General features: G+C 46.2%; 3 protein-coding genes across 3 annotated transcripts; 2 read left to right on the forward strand and 1 right to left on the reverse strand.

The window, feature by feature from the left end:
• The first annotated feature begins 1,251 nt into the window (after nt 1-1,251).
• gorasp2 (golgi reassembly stacking protein 2) lies at nt 1,252-7,415 on the forward strand. The gene is made up of 10 exons (XM_040170415.2): nt 1,252-1,480; nt 2,182-2,262; nt 2,348-2,551; nt 2,636-2,722; nt 2,840-2,970; nt 3,755-3,887; nt 4,090-4,213; nt 4,313-4,417; nt 5,976-6,101; nt 6,203-7,415. Exons 1-10 carry the CDS (start codon nt 1,418-1,420, stop codon nt 6,442-6,444), a joined length of 1,296 nt encoding a protein of 431 aa, XP_040026349.1. The 5' UTR covers nt 1,252-1,417; the 3' UTR covers nt 6,445-7,415.
• Nucleotides 7,416-7,793: 378 nt separating this feature from the next.
• On the forward strand, nt 7,794-12,694 carry ripk1l (receptor (TNFRSF)-interacting serine-threonine kinase 1, like). The gene is made up of 10 exons (XM_040170409.2): nt 7,794-8,482; nt 9,150-9,306; nt 9,427-9,564; nt 9,661-9,892; nt 10,056-10,205; nt 10,365-10,441; nt 10,574-10,649; nt 10,758-11,372; nt 11,497-11,643; nt 11,811-12,694. The coding sequence occupies exons 1-10, from the start codon at nt 8,322-8,324 to the stop codon at nt 12,107-12,109; spliced, it is 2,052 nt and encodes a 683-aa protein (XP_040026343.2). The 5' UTR covers nt 7,794-8,321; the 3' UTR covers nt 12,110-12,694.
• Nucleotides 12,695-14,024: 1,330 nt separating this feature from the next.
• opn7a (opsin 7, group member a) lies at nt 14,025-18,849 on the reverse strand. The gene is made up of 5 exons (XM_040170414.2): nt 18,762-18,849; nt 17,803-17,965; nt 17,409-17,536; nt 15,929-16,263; nt 14,025-15,298 (listed from the first exon to the last, which is right to left on the reverse strand). Exons 1-5 carry the CDS (start codon nt 18,847-18,849, stop codon nt 14,687-14,689), a joined length of 1,326 nt encoding a protein of 441 aa, XP_040026348.2. The 3' UTR covers nt 14,025-14,686.
• Nucleotides 18,850-23,414: the final 4,565 nt, after the last annotated feature.

The following is a 23,414-nucleotide window of genomic DNA, read 5'->3' on the forward strand; positions in this document are numbered from 1 at the left end:
CGTGAGTCTGAGTTCATGTATAAAACACAAACACAAAGCCCTGTCTCCGTAAATCACACATTTGTGTAGTATTCTCAGCCTGTGTATTAGTGTGTGTGTGCCTAACACGCACACACACACACGCACACGCACACGCACACACACACACACACACACACACACACACACACACACACACACACACACACTAATGCTCTCTGCCTAATCATCTTTGAGGAGACTTTGTTTGGCCCCCAGCTGATTGTGGGATTGGCTGTTCTCCAATGTGGAAGCATCCTCTCATCAGCTCCCTCTCTCCCTTATTCTCCCCTTTCCTCTCCTCTCCCCCACTCTTTCATTCTTCACATTTGCTCCTTGTGTACTTTTCCCCTAAATTTGCCCCTGATCTGCCCCCTCTTCTTGCCTTTATTCCTCTCTGAGTGATTCAGCCCCAATAAACCCAAATGTCCCAGAGAAACAAAGATGTGACAGATTACAGCGAGATCAATAGTTGGATGGACTATGGGGAGGTCATGTGCTGCAGCGCTCTCTGGTGGAGAGTCTGTGTCTGCACAACGTGCCTCCAAACATGCCACTTTAACATGCATGTACAGCATATGAGAGCCACTGGCTCAAGTAGCATGAAGCCAACCAGGCCTATTTTAATAGGAGGAAAAATAAACGTTACTTAGAACGTAACGTAAGTTAAAAGTTCATTAAACCTCCAACATGCTTATTCTGCATGAAATAAAAACACACATGATCTGGACAATGAATGAAAGAGATTTGCATGTTTGTCCTTTTTAGAAACAATTTGTGATAATAATACAATGGATTCTTATTAGTTTAATATACCAAAATGTTCAAATTTGGTGACAGTGTTACATTAAAGTCTAATCTAAAATCTAAAGGCCTAAGCGCTGTGTGTGACGCCTAAAACTATGATCATTAGACATACAAGCAATGTCTACAAAAATAATGTAATGATCGTCCATGAGCTGACGATGGACTTAATGACAAAATATATATAAAAAGCTCAGATGGGACTCTAGGCACTATTGTATTAAGGCAAAGGCTCCTGCCAAAGATCAGATTCACGTTTTAATAACTTGCCCTCTGCCCCATATAGACGGGACACAAAGGCCTATAGAAAGTATATATGTGTACATATTGAAATTACAGTAGTGCTTTTGAAATATGCTGGTTGTTTCAAGGCGACTCTACAATTGGATGTTGATGACCTGAAAACAAGAAGAAACCTTTTGGGAAATTGCAATTTGTAAATTGAGTCTTACTTCCTGCCACGTCACCGCGCATGCGCAGCACCCCGCTCGGCGTTTGGCGACGTGTACCCGGTGCGTGGAGGCGTGAAGGCTTCTCTCCTCGGCTGGGTAACAAGCCGCCGTTAAGACCGAAAAAGCCTTAGAAGTGCAAAACCATGGGAGGTGCGCAGAGTGTGGAGATACCGGGCGGAGGCTCCGAGGGCTACCACGTCCTCCGGGTGAGTTCGTAGCATCCGCAGCCTGCCGCTAGCCGCTAGCTTAGCGTCCGGCCAGAGGCGGATGAGTGCCTGCTGTGTGTTGACCAGAGGCCGGGGATGACCGCTCGGGCCTCCGTGTGGGAAAAGGAAAACAGGGTCCGTGCGTTGAGTGTCGCCACCGTCGCACACGGCGTCCCGTTTAAATGTTGTGTGTGTGTGTGTGTGTCCGCGCCGTGCTTAGCAGAGGCTAACCACCGGTGTGCTAGCTAGCCGGAGCTAGCTACGCAGCCACACCGAATGACAGCTGCAAAGCTGGTTCTGCTAGCACCGGGTTTATTCTCCAAACATCTGCTTACACGGGTCTAGCTTGGAGCTAACTACCACTAACGAGGCTTAACTATCAGAGCCGCCAGGCGACAGCATAAGGAGCCCGATACTCAACTAGGAAACACCGTCGTTAATGCAGTGGTGGAGCACAGAGGCCCGGGTCCCATCCACACATAGTGGGGGTCCCGTCCAGCTGTGTATCACAAGCGGCACTGAGGTTAAATGATACCTGTGTGACCTCTGTTTGTTTTTCTGTTAAAGTAAGCGAGAGTGGGGAGTCACTACCTGCTCACATCCGTCCAGCCTGTTGCTCCATGTGCAGAATACCAAGGACCAGTTAATGCATGATGGTCGCAGTCCGGCAGCAGCTCAGGTTTTCTCTGGTCTTTGTGCAGGTTCAGGAGAACTCGCCAGGACACCGCGCAGGACTGGAGCCTTTCTTTGATTTTATTGTCTCCATCAACAACACCAGACTGGTGAGGAAGGCCGGCAACCGTCTCTAGCAGAACCAAATACGAGTCGTAAGACACTGATTTAAAATCGCCCTCCGCTTTTCCACAGAACAAGGACAATGACACCTTAAAAGACTTGCTGAAAGCCAGTGTTGAGAAACCACTCAAGATGCTGGTTTACTCCTCCAAGACCCTGGAGCTGCGGGAGTCTACAGTCACCCCCAGCAACCTGTGGGGGGGGCAGGGCTTGCTGGGCGTCTCTATTCGTTTCTGTAGCTTCGAAGGAGCCAATGAGAATGTTTGGCACGTGCTGGTAAGTAATCGAATTGTAATCTGTATCGTATTGTTTCATGTGGTGCCGTTTGTAAACATGTTCTGCCCCTTTTCTCTTGACCAGGAAGTAGAGCCTAATTCCCCGGCGACCCTCGCTGGCTTACGGCCGCACACAGACTACATCATTGGAGCCGACACCGTTATGAATGAGGTAGTTTATTGTCACTTAAGGTCCCTGCAGCCGTCACCCCTGAACATAATCACCTGATAATCATTGAGATTGTGCGTCTCCTAATTTTAATCTACATCTCTGTGACTTTATCTGCAGTCTGAGGACCTGTTCTCGTTAATAGAAAGCCATGAGGGGAAAGGACTGAAGCTCTACGTGTACAACACTGACACAGACAACTGCAGAGAAGTGATCATCACACCTAACAGTGCCTGGGGAGGAGAGGGGAGGTAACTTCTACCAAGCTGCAGATGAGAGGAGTTACCTTATGTTTTTTCATGATGGTGGTCTGAATATGTTGAGTTATGGTCAAATTACATTTCTGCTGTTAGTCTTGTTTCTTTAGTCTCTACCATCTGGAGAGTGAATATGTGACTTAGACCACAAATGCTAATGTTGCTCCATCCGGAAGTAAACGTAGATGCAAACAATGATGGATTCAAAGTACTACTTAAATTGCGTATCATGTATTCATGTGTCTCTATTGGGTTCAGAACTGGTTTCCGCTGCCTCCAACTGTTCACACGGTTCATTGCAGGTCGAGAATTAACCGCGTTTCTGCCTTTGCAGTCAGAGCCCTTCAGTCTCTGGTTGTTACCATGTTTGTGACCATTTTTATTTCACTATTCCCCATTGATATAGTTATTTTCCTGCATCTGTTTCTATTGTAGAAAGGTAGTCAATACAATTTATATTACAATTATATGACAATCCATTTCTAAGATAAAGTAAGCTGTTGTTGTGAATTTCCTCATTTGCTCATGAAAAGCAGGCCAACCCTACTCACGTTTTCCCTAAACACATGTATTGTGCCCTCACTGGCTGTAGCTCCTGAGAGGACATTTAGCCCGCTAGGCTAAGCTAGCCTCGGCCCGTCTTCTCAAACTCACCCCTAATCTGGCGCTTTTGTTGGAAAGCATAAATACAGGCATTTATTTAGTGGGATGAAACCAGGCACGTGTGAAATAGTTGAATTAGTCCGTTTGGATGCTTAACTACCTCTGCTTCTACCAGCCTCGGATGTGGGATTGGCTACGGATACCTGCACAGGATTCCCACCAGGCCCTTTGAGGAGGGGAAGAAGATCAGCTTCCCTGGAAACTCTCCCAGTGAGCCCGTCAGTCCGCTGAAGGATGGATTCACTGAGGTCGGCACACTTCATACAAACCTATTTCCACAGTTTAGAAATGCAACTTGCCTGATTGATGTGAGCAGCAAAGCAGGCCGATGTTCAGAGAGCAACGTAGTCGGTGACAGTTCTTTGTCCGTTTTAATGAACGTGACCTCGTCTGTTTGACCGCAGCATTCTTTGCTTGACCACCTCCACCTTTACTCCTAAATTCCTCCAGGTCCAACTCTCTGCAGTGAGTCCTTCCGCTACCGGACCTGCCGTCCCTGCTGGCCTTGAAGATTCATTGTCTAGCCTGTCAATCAGCTCGGCCCCGCCCATCATGCCCAGGGAGCTGCAGACAGGTATTTATGTTTTACTTGTTCACCGGTTCCAATTCCTCCATCACATTCGGCCTGTAACGTGATATCTGTGGGCGGTTTTTGTGTCCCCCTCCCCTCCAGGTTTGCCCACTGTCCCTCTGCTCCCGTCCACCAGCCACGCCCTCAGCCCACTCACTCCACAGAATCCTGCCCCCACCGGCTTCCACCCCGGGTCCACGCTACCAGGTGAGAGATTCCCCAACGTTCCCATTCAGAGCACCTGTCTGTTGAGTCGGTGAGCCTTAAACACAACACAGCCCTTCCTCACCGGCCACTTTATTAGGTACACTCTGCTGGTAAAAGGTTGGACCTCCTTTGCCTTCAGAACTGCCTTCATTCTTCGCTCCTCAGGGATTTTGGTCCATATTGACGCGATAGCGTCACGCAGTTGCTGCAGATTTGTAAGCTGCACGTCTATGATGCGAATCTCCCGTTCCACAACGTCCCAAAGGAGCTCTGTTGGATTGAGACGTGGGGACTGGAGGCTGTTGGAGTGCAGTGAACTCATTGTGTTGTTCTACAAACCAGCTTGAGACCATGTGAGCTTTGTGACGTGGTGCATTGTCCTGCTGGAAGTAGCCATCAGAAGATGGTTCACTGTGGTCCTAAAGGGATGGACGTGGTCCGCAGCAACACTCGGGTAGACTGCGCCATTTAAACCATGCTCAGCTGGTCCTACGGGTAGGCCTGCGCGTTATGGACAAAAGGGCATCACGTGTTCTGCTAAATCAAGGTTTTTTTCTTTCTCTCAAGTAAACACGTTGAACACTGAAACGGACCGCCGGCACCTGAACAGCCTTCAGCGCTCGCCGGCCAACTCGCTCGCAACTGCCCATCGAGTTAGCTTGTATAACGTTCTAACCAAGACTCGATATACACGTAAGGCAAATAGCTCAGACCGCTGCAACCTCGATGAAGAGGGTTAAACAAAAGATTTGCTGCCTGCCGAAGAGCGGCAACAGTCGTTACACCGGTATGACACTGTGTGGAAACCTTTTTTTTTTACGGTAAGGGAATTTGAAACCGTCATACCAGTTGAACCGGTAAACCGCTCAGACCTACCGAGGGGCCCAAAGTGTGCCGAGAGAACCCCTCCCACGCCATTACGTCACCACCACTCTGACCCGTTGATACGAGCCAGAATGGATCCATGTTTTCATGTAGTTTTGACCCGACCATCTGATGTCAGACCAGGCAGCGCTTTTCTCTTCTCTGGCCCAGTTTAGCTGCGCCTGTGCGATATGTAGTCAGTTTGCTGTTCAGGCGACAGGAGAGGCCTCCCGGTCTTCTACTGCTGCAGCCCGTCCTCCTCAAGGTTCCATGAGTTGTGCGTTCAGAGATGGTATTGTGTAACGAGTGGTACAACAGGTGTACCTGAGTGTGTAAACACCTGAACTGCACACGGTACTCTTGCTAAACCACACACACACACACACGCAGGAGGACAAGCTGTGACTGTTTGTGTACATTTCAAACAATGTGAGCGGCTTAAATTCTCTAAACATATCCGGTGTCTGAGATCCTATGAAATTGTGGCTATTAACCTTTTTATTCATGACAGCTTTCTGAGTTGCTAACTCCGCTGTAGCTTGTGGCATAAAAGTCCATCCACGTCTAGTGTGTGTTTCCCTTTTCAAACGAGCTCCACTTCCAAGTGGCTTCACTGCAGTAAAGTAGCCGGAGCGCCATGTAGCTGCCGCCTCCTAAGGATGAATTAATGATGACATCGTGTCTCCTTGTGTAGGTCTGCTGCCCCTCCCAGGTGGCTTGCCTCCGCTTCCCAACTTGCCCAACCTCAACCTGCCACTCCCAGACCTCAGCGCCATGTCACTAGCAGGCGGCGGCGCCTTAGGATCAACAGGAAGTGCAGGTAGATGAAAAAAGGCTTCATTCATGGCGAAAGATTTCCTCTGGCTATTTGAGACATTCATTTAATCTGTATCTGTCTGACCTCTGTAATCTCTTCTTCAGTACCCTCTCTGGCAGCGTTCCCACCCCTCAACTTCCCAGGTCTGGCCCCCTTACCCCTTCTACCTACCATGCTGCCCTCCCAGCTGCCGCCGCTCCTCCCCCAGGGGGGGGTCCCCCTCCTGCCCGGCTCAACCTCCGCCCCCACAGCCTCGGTCACGGCGGCGTCTACGGCCGCGCCCGCCGTTGACCCCACAGTCCCCACGGAATCGGCGGCCTCGACGGAAACCACGTCAACGTCGTAATATGTCAACGCAGGTTCCACTTGCCATGAAACCAAAACACCTACCCCCCCCCCCCCCCCCCGTCTTTCTCTGTGTTTTTCTATTTATTTGGCCAAGAGGGACAGCAGCACCCGTTGAACCCCAGGTCGGTGTCCAGGTATGAGTGGGGAAGCTTATTTGGAGTGATGCAATAGAAGTGCATATGAAGCGTGGCGGCCGGTTGTAAACCCGTCAGACCAACGCGTGTTTGTTAGTCATCGTCATGGAGATGGTTCAAGCCGCTGTATGAGGACGGTGGAGGCCACTCGGCTTGTAGTTTGCTTCACACTTCTGCAGTTACAACAAGGTTTGTCCCCTTTCAGATTTGGCGAGCATCTCTGTTTCACACTTTTTATTATAACATATATGTATGTAAACATTATAAAACAGTTTATGTTAATGGGGCGGAATGATGAATATCAGAAGTTGGCTTACGAGAGAATATACATCATGGAGTGATTTTTTAAAACCTAAATAATTGAATTAAACTAAAATATCAATTCATCATGTTACCCATTTTTGGTCTTATAGTCCTGCCCCAACAATTAACCTTTTATTAGTTAATAGAATCTGACCAGTCGATACTATGGATTGACCTGTATGCATTATGACTGTCAACTAATGAATGAATCTGCATTGTTTTGCACCACATTTGTGTTTTGAAAATGATTAGTTTGTCCCATTTGTATGTCTCCATGTATAAAGAACTCTAACAGCCTGAAGGCCACGCCACAGGGGACCGTCACAGCAGCTACTGGGTGCAGTGAATGCTGGGTGCTGCTGGGTGGGACGTGGGCGCGGGGTATTAATATTTCCATATTGCGTCTCCTGCTGGTCGCCTGGAGCAAATATGTTGGGCATAGTTGCAGTGGCGCAGTACAACCACAAGGGGTTCACTGTAAAATAACTTTCTGAAGATCTACACTGCAAGCAATAAAGCCAAATTCATTTTACGTCACGTGTGTGTTTAATGCCCCCTTACACACACAAAGGGGAAGAAAGATCATTTTGAGTCTGTGCAGTAAAGCAAAGGAGGAGTAGTAGTGTCGTAAGGAGTAGAATGCATTTCATATTAATATGAAACACCTCAAATTAAACGCGTTTGCTTTTGCACACGTCACTACGTCAACATAAAGTTGCACGTCGTTAAGCCCTTTCAGACTAAAACGTTCCAATGTTTAATCTCCGGGTTTAACCATATACTGTCATATTTTTGATACACATTTTAAAAGTTCCTTCCTCAAACTTTACCACTGATTTATTTTCGGCATCCAACTAAAAACCGTAAAAGAAAATGCTCCTTCAAACCGGAAGTGCTCAGATGTGAACTCATTTCCGGGTTTTTAAACGCTACCAGAGCCCTATTCACACCGACAAAACAACATGTACATTCAAATGAATAGTCCTGGAGAGTATTGATACATGTGGATCATTTCGTTAATTATTTCATAACGATGTATTTTGAAATACTGTCCATCAGTTTACATGTGTGTAATTTTTGTAACCCGACAGAAAGCAGCGAACTTGCCTCCAACAAGGAAAACAAAAGAAGATAAAGGGGGAATGTTTTGTTTTTTTTGTTCTTACTTCCTCATCTGTTCTGTGTTTCGTTTTGGAGCGTCACTGCTCCTCACTTCTCGAGAACTTCCTGGATTCCTCGTCACGCACTCGGACGTCTCCCACGTCCGCGTCTCCCCCCTCGTCTCATCCGCGTATTTGCATTTTCTTTTCTTTTTCTTTGCGTTGCCTCGTTAATATTCCAGGTGTGGCCACTCTGTTATGCGTATTGCTGCGGTGTGAGTGTGAGTTTGTGAGTGTGTGTGTGAGTGTGAGTGTGTGTGTCGCTCGGCTGACCGGCGATGGCCACCGCGCCGCCGTCCGCGCTCCACGTGAGGTCGGCCGATCTCATCAAAAAAGAGCCCCTGGACTACGGAAGCTTTGGAGAAGTCTACCTGTGCTACCACGTCACCCTCGGCCAGGTGGTGCTGAAGACCATGTACACGGGGCCGCTGAGCAGCGTGTAAGTTCTGCGCGTGTCCGCCGGGTTTTCCCCGCGCGCAGGAGTCATGCGCCGCGTCGCCCAGAACTCTGCGCGCAGCTCCGCTCGGTTCAGTTTGGCCTCATCGCCAAGTGTCGTTCGTTAGGAAGGAGCTTCGGCTGTGAACGACTCTCTCTGGAATGCGGATGTTTTTCAGATATTGATGCTTCCACGTACTGATCCGCTTCTCTGAGAAGAACTAAATTCATATTCGTGTTTCAAATGCACTTTGGACACGTTCAAAGGCCTTTTCCCCCACTGCGATGAAACAAAACAGTCCTTATGATGAGAGACCTTCTCAAAGTGATGACCTGGGTTCTGATTTTCATCCCAGTGGTGGAAATGGGCGTCATTTAGGATTTAGATTCTGTACGTCCAGCAAAACTTAAAATCTCTAGTGTACCAAATACAAAATGCCTATATGCTTCCCTGAACATAACATCTGTTTACACATCTGCTGCGGCTTGTCTGAATTATGGTACTTGATAGCAGAAATAGAGAATTCTATAATGATGATGTCAAAGACGCTATTTGATGGGGATCAATCACGTCATGATTGACATCGGATCCAAGTATCGCATCGCTGCGTCCCAGTTTCTTTCCCTGAACCCACTGTAAGTCCTCACAACTTCTACCTCCATCAATCCAGGAGGAGTCAAAAGTCGCTGCTGGAGGAGGGGAACGTCATGGCGAGCCTGACCCATGAACGGGTGGTGAAGTTGCTGGGGGTGATCATGGAAGACCGAGACTGCTCACTAGTTATGGAACTCATCCCCAGAGGCAACCTGTCAAGCTTGCTGGAAACGGTCAGCGCCTTATGAACTGTCCGGTTCAATACCCGTGACTCCGTCAGCGCCTCCACATTGCATCCGTGGTTTGCAGCTGCAGGAATGGATGCATTAATACAAAAACACAAATGTCCACAGGTCGCCGTGCCGCTGTCCATCAAGGGCAGATTCATCTCAGAGATTCTGGAAGGGATGGTGTACCTCACGGAGAGGCAAGTCATACACAAGGACATCAAGCCAGGAAACATTTTAGTGGACAAGGATTTTCACATCAAGGTGAGTCGCACCGAGGCCCATGACACGCGTGTGATTCTGACCCCCCGAGCGTGTGCAGCCATGGTAACCGTGAGCACCCTCCTGCGTGTTTTGTAGATTGCAGACTTTGGCCTGGCCACCAGCCGCACGTGGAGCAAACTGACGAAGGAGGAATCTCGCAAGAGGAGTCTCATGGGGCGATCAGCAGAGGTGAGAGGGGCCGGCACCCTGAGCTACATGGCCCCTGAGCACCTGCAGAGCGTACACACAGCCTCCACTGAGAAGTCCGACGTCTACAGCTTTGCAATTGTGCTCTGGGTGATCCTCACGGGGGAAGAGCCCTACGCAAGTGAGTTGGGAAGTCAAAACACGCCAAAGTCCCCATGATAATACACGTGTTACCCATGAATAGGTACACCGTGTCTGGTTTGCTGCTGTTTAGTTAAATCAGACCATATTCACAGTTTCAAACTGCTCACCTCGCGGAGACAACCAAACGTGTCTTTGTCCAGATGCAAGGAGTGAAGAACAAATCAGCCAGTGTGTCCAGAAGGGGGAACGACCGGAGGAGAGCCTGATTCCCGGCGACGCGCTCGAAGAGATGATTGCGCTTATGAGGAGGTGCTGGGGTCCCAATCCGCTGCAACGGCCCACATTTAAAGGTGCACTTTAGGACTGTGTTGTGTACATTAGAGCGGATGTTCTTATGTGGATCAAGAAAGAAGAAGTTGTATTTCCTTTCTTCTTTTCTGTTCTTGAGTTTCGAGCATTTGACCCCTTCAGTTGATTACGTCTCATCCCTTCCCTCCCTTTGCTCCCAGAGGGCTACGACTTCTTCCTTCCCGTCTACGCGGAGAGGCTTGAACCCCACGTAGAGGACGATGTACTGGAATTCAGGGTACGTATAAAATATATGTTCGAAGGAGGATTGTGCGTGGTTAAGGCTAAGCAGTAGATCTGAGATTAACAGAAAGTCAGATGAAAACTCTGAATATTTCACATGGTAATGATGCTTGTGGTTTGTCTGCAGAAAATATATGAAGGCCCAGAGGAACTCATTGAGAAGATGAAGTCTTTGTCAATGACTCAGGATTGTTTATCCGCTGGTGAGCACTGTTGGTAACGCTAATGCTAACGCTAATCAATGTTCCAAACGCCCGGAAAGCAAGACGCGTCTTTGCTTCATTGCTTCCACCCCTCTCCTCGCCCTGCAGATTGTCCAGCACCGCTGCTGAGTTCAGACGGAAGTGTACCCGAGCCGGTTGAAGCCAGCATTGAGGACCTGCACGGCCTCCAGCACCAGCCGCCCGTGGACTCTCTCCAGACGGATGCAAAGGCGGGCGAGACGCCTTCAGATCTGGAGGAGAAACTGGCCCGGGAGTTCCAGTACCACAAACACGGCAGCTATTACCGCGAGGACCAGCAGGGCGGCGCCCGCTGCCTCCCTCACAGCCACTCGCACCCTTTCCTGCCGAACCACGTCAGCCCCTCAGATTTCGTCGCCAGGCGACCGGAGCCTGACAGACCCGCCGCGTCCTCTGTCCTTTCTTGGACAAAAGCGGGGCCGGTGCAGCCCAGCAGCCAGGAAGAGGCTTGTTATCGCCCCACCGCGGGACATGGCTCCCAGAACTCTTCCCCACCGTCGTGGTACACCATGTCGACGTCTGCCAGCTCGCCTTCTCCGTCCCAGTTCAACCAGCAGGATCCACTTTCCCACTACGACCGCCAGCGTTCGTGTCCAGCTTACCCTGTGTCTGAAACGTCCGCTCCTGCCTTCGGCCCCGGGCGTCTCCTGACCCCTAACAAGGGCTTCTCACAACAAGATTCAGGTACTGACATACCAACACGCGTGTTTGTTCAGTAGGTTCTAGATCTACAGGCCTGAGGTGTTCACTGCTTCTCCTGTCACCTTTTGACTCTGGTGTATTGGTTTGTTGCTCCGTGCCGTTCCAGCATCTCTCATGATAACCAATGCCAGCGGCATCCAGATTGGGAGCAACAACACGATGCATATCAGAAGTTACGATTCCATCAGTAGTTTAGAGTCGGGGCCATCCGACCCGGCTTCGTCTACCATCACAGAACGCATTGTGAAATGTGGTGAGTCAAAAACGTAATTTGTTGCTGCTCGATTTGCCAACACGACTGTTTGTTATCAGAGCTGCAACTTCCATTTTCCTTCATTATCGATACGAATGTTAGAAAAGTGTTTATTAGCAGTAACACACCTCATTGGACCTGATAGATTTGTCCCGCGTGTCTTTCAGAGGACCACGCTGTGACCGAGGAGCACCTGGATCTGGTGAGGAAAAACGTCGGAGCCAAATGGAAGCGTCTTGCGCGCCGACTGGATCTGACCGCCGTGGAAATAGAGACCATCGAGCATGACTGTGACCGCGACGGCCTGCCAGAGATGGTGCACCAGATGCTGGAGCAATGGAAGATGAAGAACGGGAGGATGGGCTGCACCATCGGGAAGCTTTGTCGCGCTCTGGAGGGCCAAGTGAAGGTAGACGTCATCCACAGCATTTGTGACACCTGCGGTTCTTCCTCCTCGGTCCGATGAGCTTCCCATCATCACTCCAAATGACTTTCTACCTGCGATGGTTGCAGTTTTTGAACGGTTTGAATCATTTAACAGACCAAAACCACTATTGACCCATTACCTTTGGGTTCATGTATCGTCTCTGACGTGCGTAGAATGTTGGTGCTAAATCTCAGCTTCGGCTTCATCTTAGTAGGAAAAAAACAATTTGCTGATCATCATAATGACCACAGAGCTCATGTTTACGGATTAGAACCATCACTGGACCTTTATTGTGACGGTCTATAAGCGCTGGGTGCCTTTTCAAATAACTGACTATCAAACTCACACAGTCGATGTTCAGATTTGACTCATCATAGGATTTCATAATCATTGTATGTTATTAAATATCAAGTAATAATTGCCTTTTGTATTCACGTGGGAGATGGAACAAGAATTGATACAAAAGTCATATTTTGAAAGAGAAACAGGGGTTGTGTAATACGTTTTCTCAGTTGCTGTAGCTTTAAATAAAGAGGAGTCATGTGGGAGAAACACAAAGACTCACGAAAACAGGTAAATTTGTTGACAAGACGGTAAAAAAAATAAAGTGTCATTTTTATGTAACAAGCCTCTGTTGACCTTTTATTCCCGAGTAGATAGAAGTCTGTGTTGTGCTTTAGATCACTGAATGTGCTCTCATTTCTGTAAAGGTATATGAATTACTACCAAGCTGCGGGTGAGAGTGAGCGTGTTCACTGAGCTGAGATCCGGGTGCTGCATTGTTCCATTAAAGACGATATTAATGTCGTCTCACAATCTCATCCCTCAACAGCAGCTTTCCCCGAACCTGATTCTGTGTCAACGCCATTTTTACACTTGAAACATTCAAATTCCAAATGAAATGTATTTCATAAACCGCACTGAACAGTTTCTAGTTGAGTGTTTACTTCTGATCTGTTAGTTATCGTATGCAACTAGTTAATGGATTTTAACAAAATGAAAACATCTTCAGGGCTTTCACTTCTAAATGAGATTGAAGGGTCAACAATATCAACACTAACAGACCTAAAGTTTGTGGTAACAACGGATCTTAAAGCATCTGAATCGAAAACCCATTAAAAAGAGCATCATTGAGATGTAGTAAGTGCTGCAGTAAGATAATCGCTATTTTCTGGGATTTATGACTCAATATGCCACTGAATTGGGAAACACAAAATATCACATCACTTAAAAGCACTTTTCCCTTCAGGACTCAAGTCTCAATCTGATGTGCAACAGACAAACCGACATTATTATTATCTTAACTCCCAGATGTTTCCCCTTTGAAGTCCCGTTTAATGGATTACAGATGTGATGATAGTGTGATGCCTTTTCTGTTCTTCACCTGCTGAGTTAAATAATCAGTAAACACCAGAGAATCAATCCTCTCGCACCAAAAGGGATTATTGATCAAATGTAAACAGGCTTTGTAGTTTCTTAACAATAATTACATCATTGTTCCGTCAGATTTAGGGACGCTGGTAAAATTGTATCCTATTGAGACCGATTAAATCTAATTAAACGCATGAGCCCCACGACGTAACAAGTCATGAAGAATCAGGTAAACAAGCGTATTCCAGACCGAGTTCCATTAGATGACCGTTGATGACCGTTGATGAAGGTCGATCTTTGGCTGTGGAACAGAAACTGCCGCTGGACTCCAATGGTTCTGGTCCAGAGGCCTGAATCCCAACACAATCACGTTTAATCCACACAATGGAATCACAGCACAGCAATTACAGGTTACACGGAACTTGATTCTCCTCTGATGGATTTATCTACAGCTGCATATTTAGACTGGACCGATGGTGTGATGTGTCTTTGTTCCCTTTCTCTGCATCGTAGTGACATGAAAATGTACAATATGGTTTGGCAGACAAACTAAAGACACAAACACTGCCACACATACAGAATGCAAACAGTTCGACACACTCATATCGTGCAGTGTATTAATAATATGCAGCAGCGTTGTGTGCACACCGATAATTGATCGAGCATCATGAACCACATACCCGTCATGTAACAGCTGTTCTAATGAGACCGCACAACCACACACACACACACACACACACACACGCATGCTGCTGCTGCACAACCAGAAGACAGTGACTCATGCTCCCACTGTTCCCAGTCAGCTTCCCCTCGGCTTCATTAAGGCGATGCTAGCAGCCAGTTGGTGAGTTGGAACACGATGAGCACATCGTTGCTTCTAGATTCGTTAACATTCAGGACGTGGAGAAATACTTTTGAAATCAAGTTTTTAGGGGATTTAAAGTGCCTGTGGTTAAACGTGTAGTAAATTATAAGCACTTCCTTAAATCCAGATGTGTTAAGGTAAAACATCGGGTAATAATAGAAAATGAAGTTGCTGGAAGAGCTAAAGTCCAGACTCGGGGATTGAATTCTTCTTAAATTGTAGCTGTCTGTATTTAAATAAAAAAAGTGCAGCGGGGGACAAAAGGTAAATACGTTTCTTTGCTTCTGCCAAAACCCTGGAGAAGCATTTAGCATTGCTAAATAGATTCCCCGAAAGAACACAAGAGATCATCTGTGAACATCTCGGATTAAGGTCAAACATCAGGGCCAAGCCACTTTTGCGTGTCCCGGAACCATCTCTAAATTAATTTGGAAGTTGTCTATTTCCGAAGTCCTTTTGGCACACATGACGGCCAGCAGAGACGTCCTGTGGCACACGCCTGGAGTCTTCTGCTTATGTGTTGGGGGAAGTGGGGCGTCTTGGTCCTCACACGGGGCAGCAAAGTTAGCGACGCTGCACTTTTGGGGGTAGTGTCTGAAGCATTCAAACGCGTCCATGCGCCTCTCACAGCCGTGTAACGCTGCCGCGGGAGGCCGAGCGCAGGCGTCGGACGGAGGGATTCTGTCGTCCTTTCTGCTGACCGAGGGAAGTCCGGCACTGATCTCGGTCTTGGAGCAGCACCGATGGCAGAGGCAGTCCTTCAGAAAGGCGTTGCACAGAGCAGCCAGGTCCCTGCACAGCACCCTGCGGACATTCGGCCTCAGCATCAGGTAGATGATTGGGTTGTAGATGGTGGAGGACTTGGCGAACATGGCCGGCAAGGCGAACGCCAGAGGAGGGATGTTCTCGATGTGTCCGAAGGCCGCCCACATCGACACCGCGGCGTAGGGGCTCCATGCGGCAAAGAAACTGATGCAGACAGCAACGCTCAGCTTGCAGGGAAAAGATCACGCAAGAGAAAAGTGGAATTTGTGCTGTTTGAAATGGAACAACATACTTTAGAAAAAAGAGGCATGACCTTACAAATTGATCATGATGTACATATGTGGATTATTTGGTGACTACAAGAAAAATAAAGATTTCACCCAACTTATCTTTTAGAAGCACACATCCTAAACAGGGACTGTGATGGCAGACTGAACGTGAGCCTCATTTTTACAACCTGAAAAGCTTATTGTCCAACAGGAACCTTTTCTTCCTGTGAGTTATTCTAAAAAGCTTATGATGATGATGATGATGATAATGATGATGATGTCGATGATCATTTATCAGTAAAGGCATCAGTCCCTCCTGGTCCATCGCACAACAACCAAAGCCAGTTCCTGCTAATGAGAAGCTCCATCACTGGAGGATCTATTCAGGTCACTGCCAATTGCCTCGTGAAATGGAGTGAAGAAATCTCACTAAAGGACATTTGTCCTTAAGGATGAGGACAAATGATATTCTCCCCTTAATCCCCTTAAGTTTTAAAGAATATTAAAAGCGCTTAATAGTCCATATTATATAAAGCAGTTCATATCTTTGACATGATTGATGTAATTATATTGGTTGGTCAGACTTACCTTCACAATAATAGTCTGCAGGCTGCTCATGTGCGTGTGCCTCGACACGTGGCGCTCCATGTTCCTGCGGGATGCGCGCACCGCGACCAGAATGCTCGCGTACGAAGCAACAATCACACAGCACGGAACGATGTAGCACAAGATGAACAGCGCCACGGTGTAGGAGCGGGCCGCAGGGTGCTGATTGGAAAGGCGCCAGTCGATGCAACAGGCGGTGCCGTACGGCTCCGGTCCGTATTTCCCCCAGTGGGCCAGCGGGCAGCAGGCAAACAGCAGCGCGTAGAGCCACGTGCAGCCAACCAGCAGGCGGCCGTGAGCCCAGTTAAACCTGTTCCCTGTCAGAAGAAAGATTCTGGCACAACTACCCTCTAAAAATGTTTTACCGTAAATTAACGGTAACTTACTGGGAAAAGGGCGCCAGGAATTTACCGTTATTTTACGGTATAATACCGTAAATGGTTTTTACATTATGTTACCACAAAATGGATTACAGTAAATTGGCGTGAACTTTACAGTCAATTAACGGTAAGATACTGGCAGCGGATCCCAGTAATTTGCTGTTTTTTTATGGTATACTGCTGTAGAATACAGTATGTTACCGTATAATGGATTACTGTATGTTACCGTAAACCTCTACCAATTTTACTGTGAATTAACTGCAATTTACTGGCAGTCGACACTGGTAACTGTTTTTGTGTTATAAATACCAGAATGTTATCGTTTCCTTATAACTGTATACTTTTGCATTTAATTCCCCACAAATTAAAGAAAGACAACCAAACTATGAACAAATTGCTGTAAATTTACGGTGCATTTCTAACGGTATCTTACATTATGTCATAATAACTAACATACCGTTAAATTTCCATCCCATGCTTGTAAATTAACGGCCAATGTCATGAATAAACAGTTACACCTGTCAATTTACGATAATAGCAGACTACCGTAATTCAACTGCATGTTACATATATTTCATTAAGTGGTGGAAATACAAGTGCAGTGAATCACAATCCATCTACATCTGTTGTAGGTTAATGTATGGAAGCCCACGTCAGCCACTGAAAAACAGGTCCTGTAAGTCATCAAAATGAGATACGATGATGTTTATTTATAACACAAACACATTTACGGTATTATACCGTAAAAAATGGTAAATTCCTGGCGTCTTTGCTGCCAGTAAAATACGGTTAATTTACGGTGACATTTTTTAGAGTGTACAGTAGGCAGGTTATTTAGGGACAAGCTAAGTGACAGCGGACCCAGTGGTGGACCTTGAGGTACACCAACATGAGGAGCAATTAATCGTGAGGTTTTAAGGGTTTAAGGGTTTGGAAGGCTTGTGGAGTAATAAAAGAAAGCCATCGTGCACGTCTCTATAAAGGGGAGGGGGGTTATAATTTAGTGTCCTGCAACAGATGAATCAGCCACTTAAAATCTTGTGGCGTTTGGTTGGACATGAATAGGTTATGTGAAGACTTACCATAGAGCGGGTAGCATACTTTCACAAAGCACACCGTGCTCAGCAGCGTGAGAGTGGTGAGGCTGCAGATGCCAAACAACATGCCGCAAAAAGCGTATATGGAGCACACGGTCTTCCCAAACAGCCACCTGCACAGGAGGTTATGTGACAAAGAGAAACCAGGAAGAAAGACCAACGGGCGAGAGGGAGAAGAGGGGAACAGCGTGACACTCCACATCTGTGAAGCCACAGGCAATCACACCGCTAACCAACCACGACGTTAAACGAACCATGAAATATGGAAGGCTGTCTGATTTAAAAGACCAACCTACGGAATAAACGATCTTCCCTACAGTTTCGTATTCTCCCAACGGACCCTCGTGCCTTTGATCCCTGCTAACACTGCGTGTAATACCTGTGATAGAAGCTGGAAGTTATCGCCATGGGGTACAGCGACAGGGTCAGGCCCAGGTCACTGACGGCCAGGTTGATGATGAAGAACTCGGCGGGCTTCAGGAGGCGCCTCTTCTTGTACGAGACGTACAGCAGCGTGCTGTTGCCAACCAGAGAACAGACTCCTGCAGAGCAAATGAAGCACAATCGAATCACAACGAGCCAGAAGCATTTAAAGTATTTTAACTATCACAAGGGGCTTTTTTTTGTATAAGTCCCTAAAAATACCAGATTTATTTTTATTAACGTGTTTGGCGGTATCAATGACGTGAGAACTCTGACGTGTTCTGGTGGCCTCGTGGTTCCTATTTAACAACCAGCAACGGTCAGTGAACGCAGCGGTTCACTCGCACGGGTTTCCTCCCCTCAGGTCGCAGGTCAAACGGATCGGCCTTTAAGTCCACAGCACACAGAAAGCCCTACAAGCACTCTTAACTAATACAGCATTTAAACATTGTAAAGTGAACTTGCTTAAATACGTACTGTCAAATCTGTATCAGTAAACGGGGGATTTCACAAAGTATTTCTCAAATCTCAACTGTTTTGTGGGTGTATTTGTCATGGTGGATTGTCCCAGGACGATCCAAACCCGGGATGATAGTTGGCGTGTTTCTCTCTCTCCATTATCAGAGGTCAGACGAGTGAGGAATTCATTCATAAACAGAGTAAACGTAGATGGAAGGGATGCACGTACGTAGTATTATATACCAGTTGAAGGGGAATGTGTAAAACGTGTGCATGGAAATACACGATGAAGAGGCTGCGCAGCGTGAGCTCGGGCTGTGACTCGCTCAGGCTGTGACTCGCTTCAGCTTGAGCAGAACAAGTAGAAAAGTCATCGACAGCAGTGTCTGTGTTATTGAGTATGAGTTGTACATTACAGCATTAACGTGGGTTTGAAATGGTGTTGACTTTACTCACCAAAGAGAGAGTAGACCACAGCCACCGTTACGTCCACCGGCACCGGTATGTTGGAGTGGAAGTCAACGGCTTCATCTGACGGCCACATCGGAAAGCTGAGCTGAAGAGGTTGAACAGTAATGTTTATAATGATACATCAGCTTTTTATTTGTGTGCTTAATGTTGTCACAAACAGGGCTTCTACAAACATGCGTACGGAATAGAATACAAATGAGTTTTTTGGATGTATTCTGGTTTGCGTGAGCATTTAGTTGAAAGAAGAGGACCAACACATTACTGTCCCTTTAAGATGGTTGTGTGATCACGTCTCCACGTTTCCATGGCCACCGACTGACCGATCAATAGATGACAAGAGGGTCAATGAACAAGTGATTTTATAATACGGAACAGTCAAATCCACATCAAACACTTGATGAGATCAGTCACATTATTGGATTTTTAGTAACTTTGATCGCAGCTGTATTTCTGATTTAGCAAAAGCCGAACGTGTAGCGTGTAACAGGTGCTTCATCCATTCAAACGGAGTCGGCAGTAAAGTGCATTTCGTTGGTGCCGGTGCTTCGTTTCAGAAACGGCACATAGAGGCAGTCGAGGTCTTTTAGGTTCAATTGATGAGAAATAGAAGAGCCTTACCTCTGCGAGTCAGCGATCAAATGACATAAATCCTCGTCCTCCAACGGCCTGTCAGTCCAAACGAAGGTGCCACACAGCTGGAATCCCCTGTGAAGCCCGTTTGAAGCGCTCCAGTTGTTCTCTCTCCTCAGCAGCAGTCAGAGTGGCGGCGAGTCGCATCCAGAGGGGAAGGACGGCTGCAGATCCCAGCGGCGCTCCGTCTCCCACCAAACCACCGGCCTCCACCGTTACGTTTGAAGGAGACTAGTTCACTTTAAAAAGAAAAGAATAATTCATAACCATGGACTTGTGAACCTTTAACCTGGAAACGTTTTATTTTTCTATTCAATGTCCATGAATCTGTGAATTTCCAAATATCAATCAATCTCTGATTCAGTCATTTCCTGCCCTGATTCATTTCTCTGAGACCTCGTTTGGAATTTTTTCTGGAATTTAAACAGAAATTCTTTCAGTTCAAGAAGTGTTTCATGTCAAAGCGTCACATGGGTTGAATTCTTTAAATGTGCGTCGTTATTGTTTCAGCAGTGTGTCATTTCCAGCCCTTCAAACCTCCCTATTCAATATCACTCACACCACATTTTAATTAGAACTTGATATTGCATAAGCCCACAAAAATGAATAAGATGAATCGTAGTGAGTGAAAGGACACGTATACTGGCAGTTGTCCCTGAAAATACCAAAAATGTTGTCACACCTTAAAAGCAGAGACGAATCATCTTCAAAAGAGTTGGAAATATTGCCTCGCAAGCCCTTTACCTTCACACACACACACACACACACACACACACACACACACACACACACACACACTCTGATAATAAAACAGAGCAAAAGCTTTAAAGGCGCATTAGAGGTTTAACAGTTTTCAGTATGTGGTCACAGAAGGAGATGAACGCTCATATGAAACACTGCAGGAACAAAGTGCTACACAATGAGGATACACAATGAGCGTTTAACACAACCTTTACCCGCACGCAGTCACGAGTCACGGCTGCAGCGGAATGGGGAGAATGTTAATCATTTTCTGAAACATAGCATGACTTCATGCACGTAATTATCGGCTCTTTCATTGGGGATGAAAATCAGTCACCACAGTGTGACAGTGATTTAGATATTTGTACATTTCTGCAAACCAACAATGCTTTTCTGAACCAAAAATATGTTTCATATCAAACCGGGTAGGTTTACGTTTTGCAGTTGTCACTGGGTGAAAGTACTATTAGATTTTATCAAGGCCATTTGTTATTAAATCAAGTTTTGATTGCAAAATATCTTGTCCAGCACTCCACGCTGTGCAAGTTTTAATCAAGTGAAAGTACAGATACAAGCCCCCTGTGATGGTGGGACGTGAGCTGCCTCTCAATGCGTCGGTGCAGCGGTTGAAGTCTTGCTGTGTTGAAACAGCTCACAGCAGGACGGATCTGGCAGAGATCATCTGGCTGTAATACTGACGACATGCATATGAACATCACACTTTGAATTTGTTCCTGTAGAGCATCTTAAATCATGGAGCAGGGTAACGTCAGAGCTGCATGAGGAGCCTACCAACATGTTAGTACTATTAGTATTAGTATTATAGAGCTGTTAATGGGATAATAAAGCAGATGGAGATTCTGTCATTTCTCTTGTAAGAAGTAATCTTTGACCCGACTGGTAAAAATAGTTTTGTCGCGTTTCCTGAAATTGATCATCATCATCATCATCATCAAGCGTTGGTGGATGCAAACAGGTTTGGAAAAGTCAGTGTGGCAGAAGTAACTGCTTTTGCCGTGGAAACCCTAAGATTAGTAGGTGCTTTTCCAAGCGAACATTGGAAAAGCACCTACTTGCATTCTGTTAAACCCTCCAGTTAGATGTGTTTAAACTCGTGAAGCTAAAGACCACTTTCATATAGAGATTGTCTGAAGTGGCCACAGTTAAAGTTTCCTATCATTGCATGTAAATCAAAGCCAAACAGCCCATATGAACCTGAGCTACGCCGACCAAGTACACAAATGACTTGTTACTTGATGATTGAATGAAAAGGGCGTGAACTTAATAAATCACAAGAAATGTAAGTAAAGTGTATTTAGATGAACACAAAGGGCCAATAGGATGACATGGAAGAAGAAAACCATCAAATATACACTAAAAACAGAGTGACAGCACTTACAGCATTGATTTAACCCATTGGTTCCCAAACCTTTCCTGTCAGGGCCCATTTTGAGGATACAGGGACCTCTGCTTGACATCTTCTGACAACTTCATCTGCTGCAATACCCAGAACCTCCATCTTATGGTCATTAAGTTGTAAACAATGTTTTGTTCAGACAGCAGCCCAGATGACCTGAAACCTCACGGAATGCACCGGAAAGATGAATAAATGATGGCGTCCTGAAGGCAACAAATACAAGGAAGAAAACCGGGGCCCCAGAACCGAGCCGCGGCCCTTAGAAAGAGAAGAGTTCTCATAATAAAGTCAGACCTCCAGCTGTGTCGTGGAGGAGGCAGAGAGCAGCGATCATCACCTCGTCTGTAAATGTGTTAATCACAAAGTGCATTTCTGTCTCAGGTGCTGCACTTACTTATCTGTCAAGATCCACCCAGAGCCTGAATGCCATCGGTTCTGCTCCGTTAGTTTAATCTGTTACCATAATACTTTTTTTTTTAGGCAAGAAATATCAATAAGTAATCAACAAAGTCTGAAATGCTACAAAAAGATGATCAGCTTGGGTCAAGATGAATTTGACAGCTGTGTTTTTTGTTCATTCTTTCTGCTTTGTCGACAAAAACTTTCCTCCTTCACTTATTTGAAAAACAAAACTCACCGATCGATTTCTGACACCATCCTGCGGCTTGAAGGCAACGATCTAGAACTTTGTCTTGGGAATTACATCACTGCTAATAAACGTGGCGGATATCTTCCTGTTTGAGAGAAGACCCGGGACAGAGGACGGAGGACGGCATGTCAGCGTCGCGCTGGGATCCCACTGCTCATTAAAGTCAAACCCGAGCTGCAGCGGCTCTGTGATGACGTCCTCCTGTGCAGCAGGTCTGAAGGATAAAGGATAAAACTATTCTCTGATCAGACATAAATGACACGAGGTCATGTGACGATGGTGTCAAAGGTCTCAACAGGCTCCTCAGTGTCGGAGACGGCATCGTCTCATCAGATGGAGCAGGATTTGTGTGTTTGCACGTAGCTGAAACATAACGGAGGGAGACCCGCAGGGGGGCCGGTGCCGAACAAACTCTGTGAAGCAGCTGGAGATGATGGAGTTCCTGTTTGTGACCTACAATGTGACAGCAGCAACAACACGACACGACGCAGCGACTCTGATGAAAGTCTTGACATGTGTCGAAAGAAAAGAGTGATACAGAACAGCTGAAGCACATCAGGATTCTGCATTTCACTTTATTCAACTCAAAATGACACTTTAACGAGTTTGTTGTTTTATTTTGGCTCAATATGAGAATGATTTGTTTAATTAGGAATCAGGAATCAGGAAACATTTATTTGCCAAAACATGTCAAACATACAAGGAATTTGTCTTGGCGGTTAGTGCGCGACAGTAGACAGACAAGACAGCAGTGCACAAGTAATAAAATAAAGTAGAATGAAATGCTAATGCAATGGGTTAGTAGAATAAGGCTATGGGTTAGTATAAAACAAGGGAATAAAGTTAAACATTTTAAATATTAAAAAGTTAAAAAGAAAAATATTAAGCATAAAGTGCACTAACGAACAAGTAAGTATTAAACACGTGCTGCTTCCTGATGTATCAGCACACCAAAGGGAACAATTGGATGTCAGTAACTACAATGTGTCCTTGTATAAGTAAGGAAATGATAAGAGAAAGTGCATTAAACCGCATGCATTTAACATTACAAACATTACAAAACCGCCTTAAAATGGGTTTGTTCCTCCGTCTCTTTCAGGCTTATCTGCAAAGTGTAAAGATGTGTTACGCGACATTAAAGTTACTTTATAACTCAGCTCTGTAAATGATCGCCGCGCTCTTCGTTCCTGCAGCAGCTCGG

Source organism: Gasterosteus aculeatus, chromosome 3 (genome assembly GCF_964276395.1).
Source record: "Gasterosteus aculeatus chromosome 3, fGasAcu3.hap1.1, whole genome shotgun sequence".
Lineage (NCBI taxonomy): Eukaryota > Metazoa > Chordata > Actinopteri > Perciformes > Gasterosteidae > Gasterosteus > Gasterosteus aculeatus.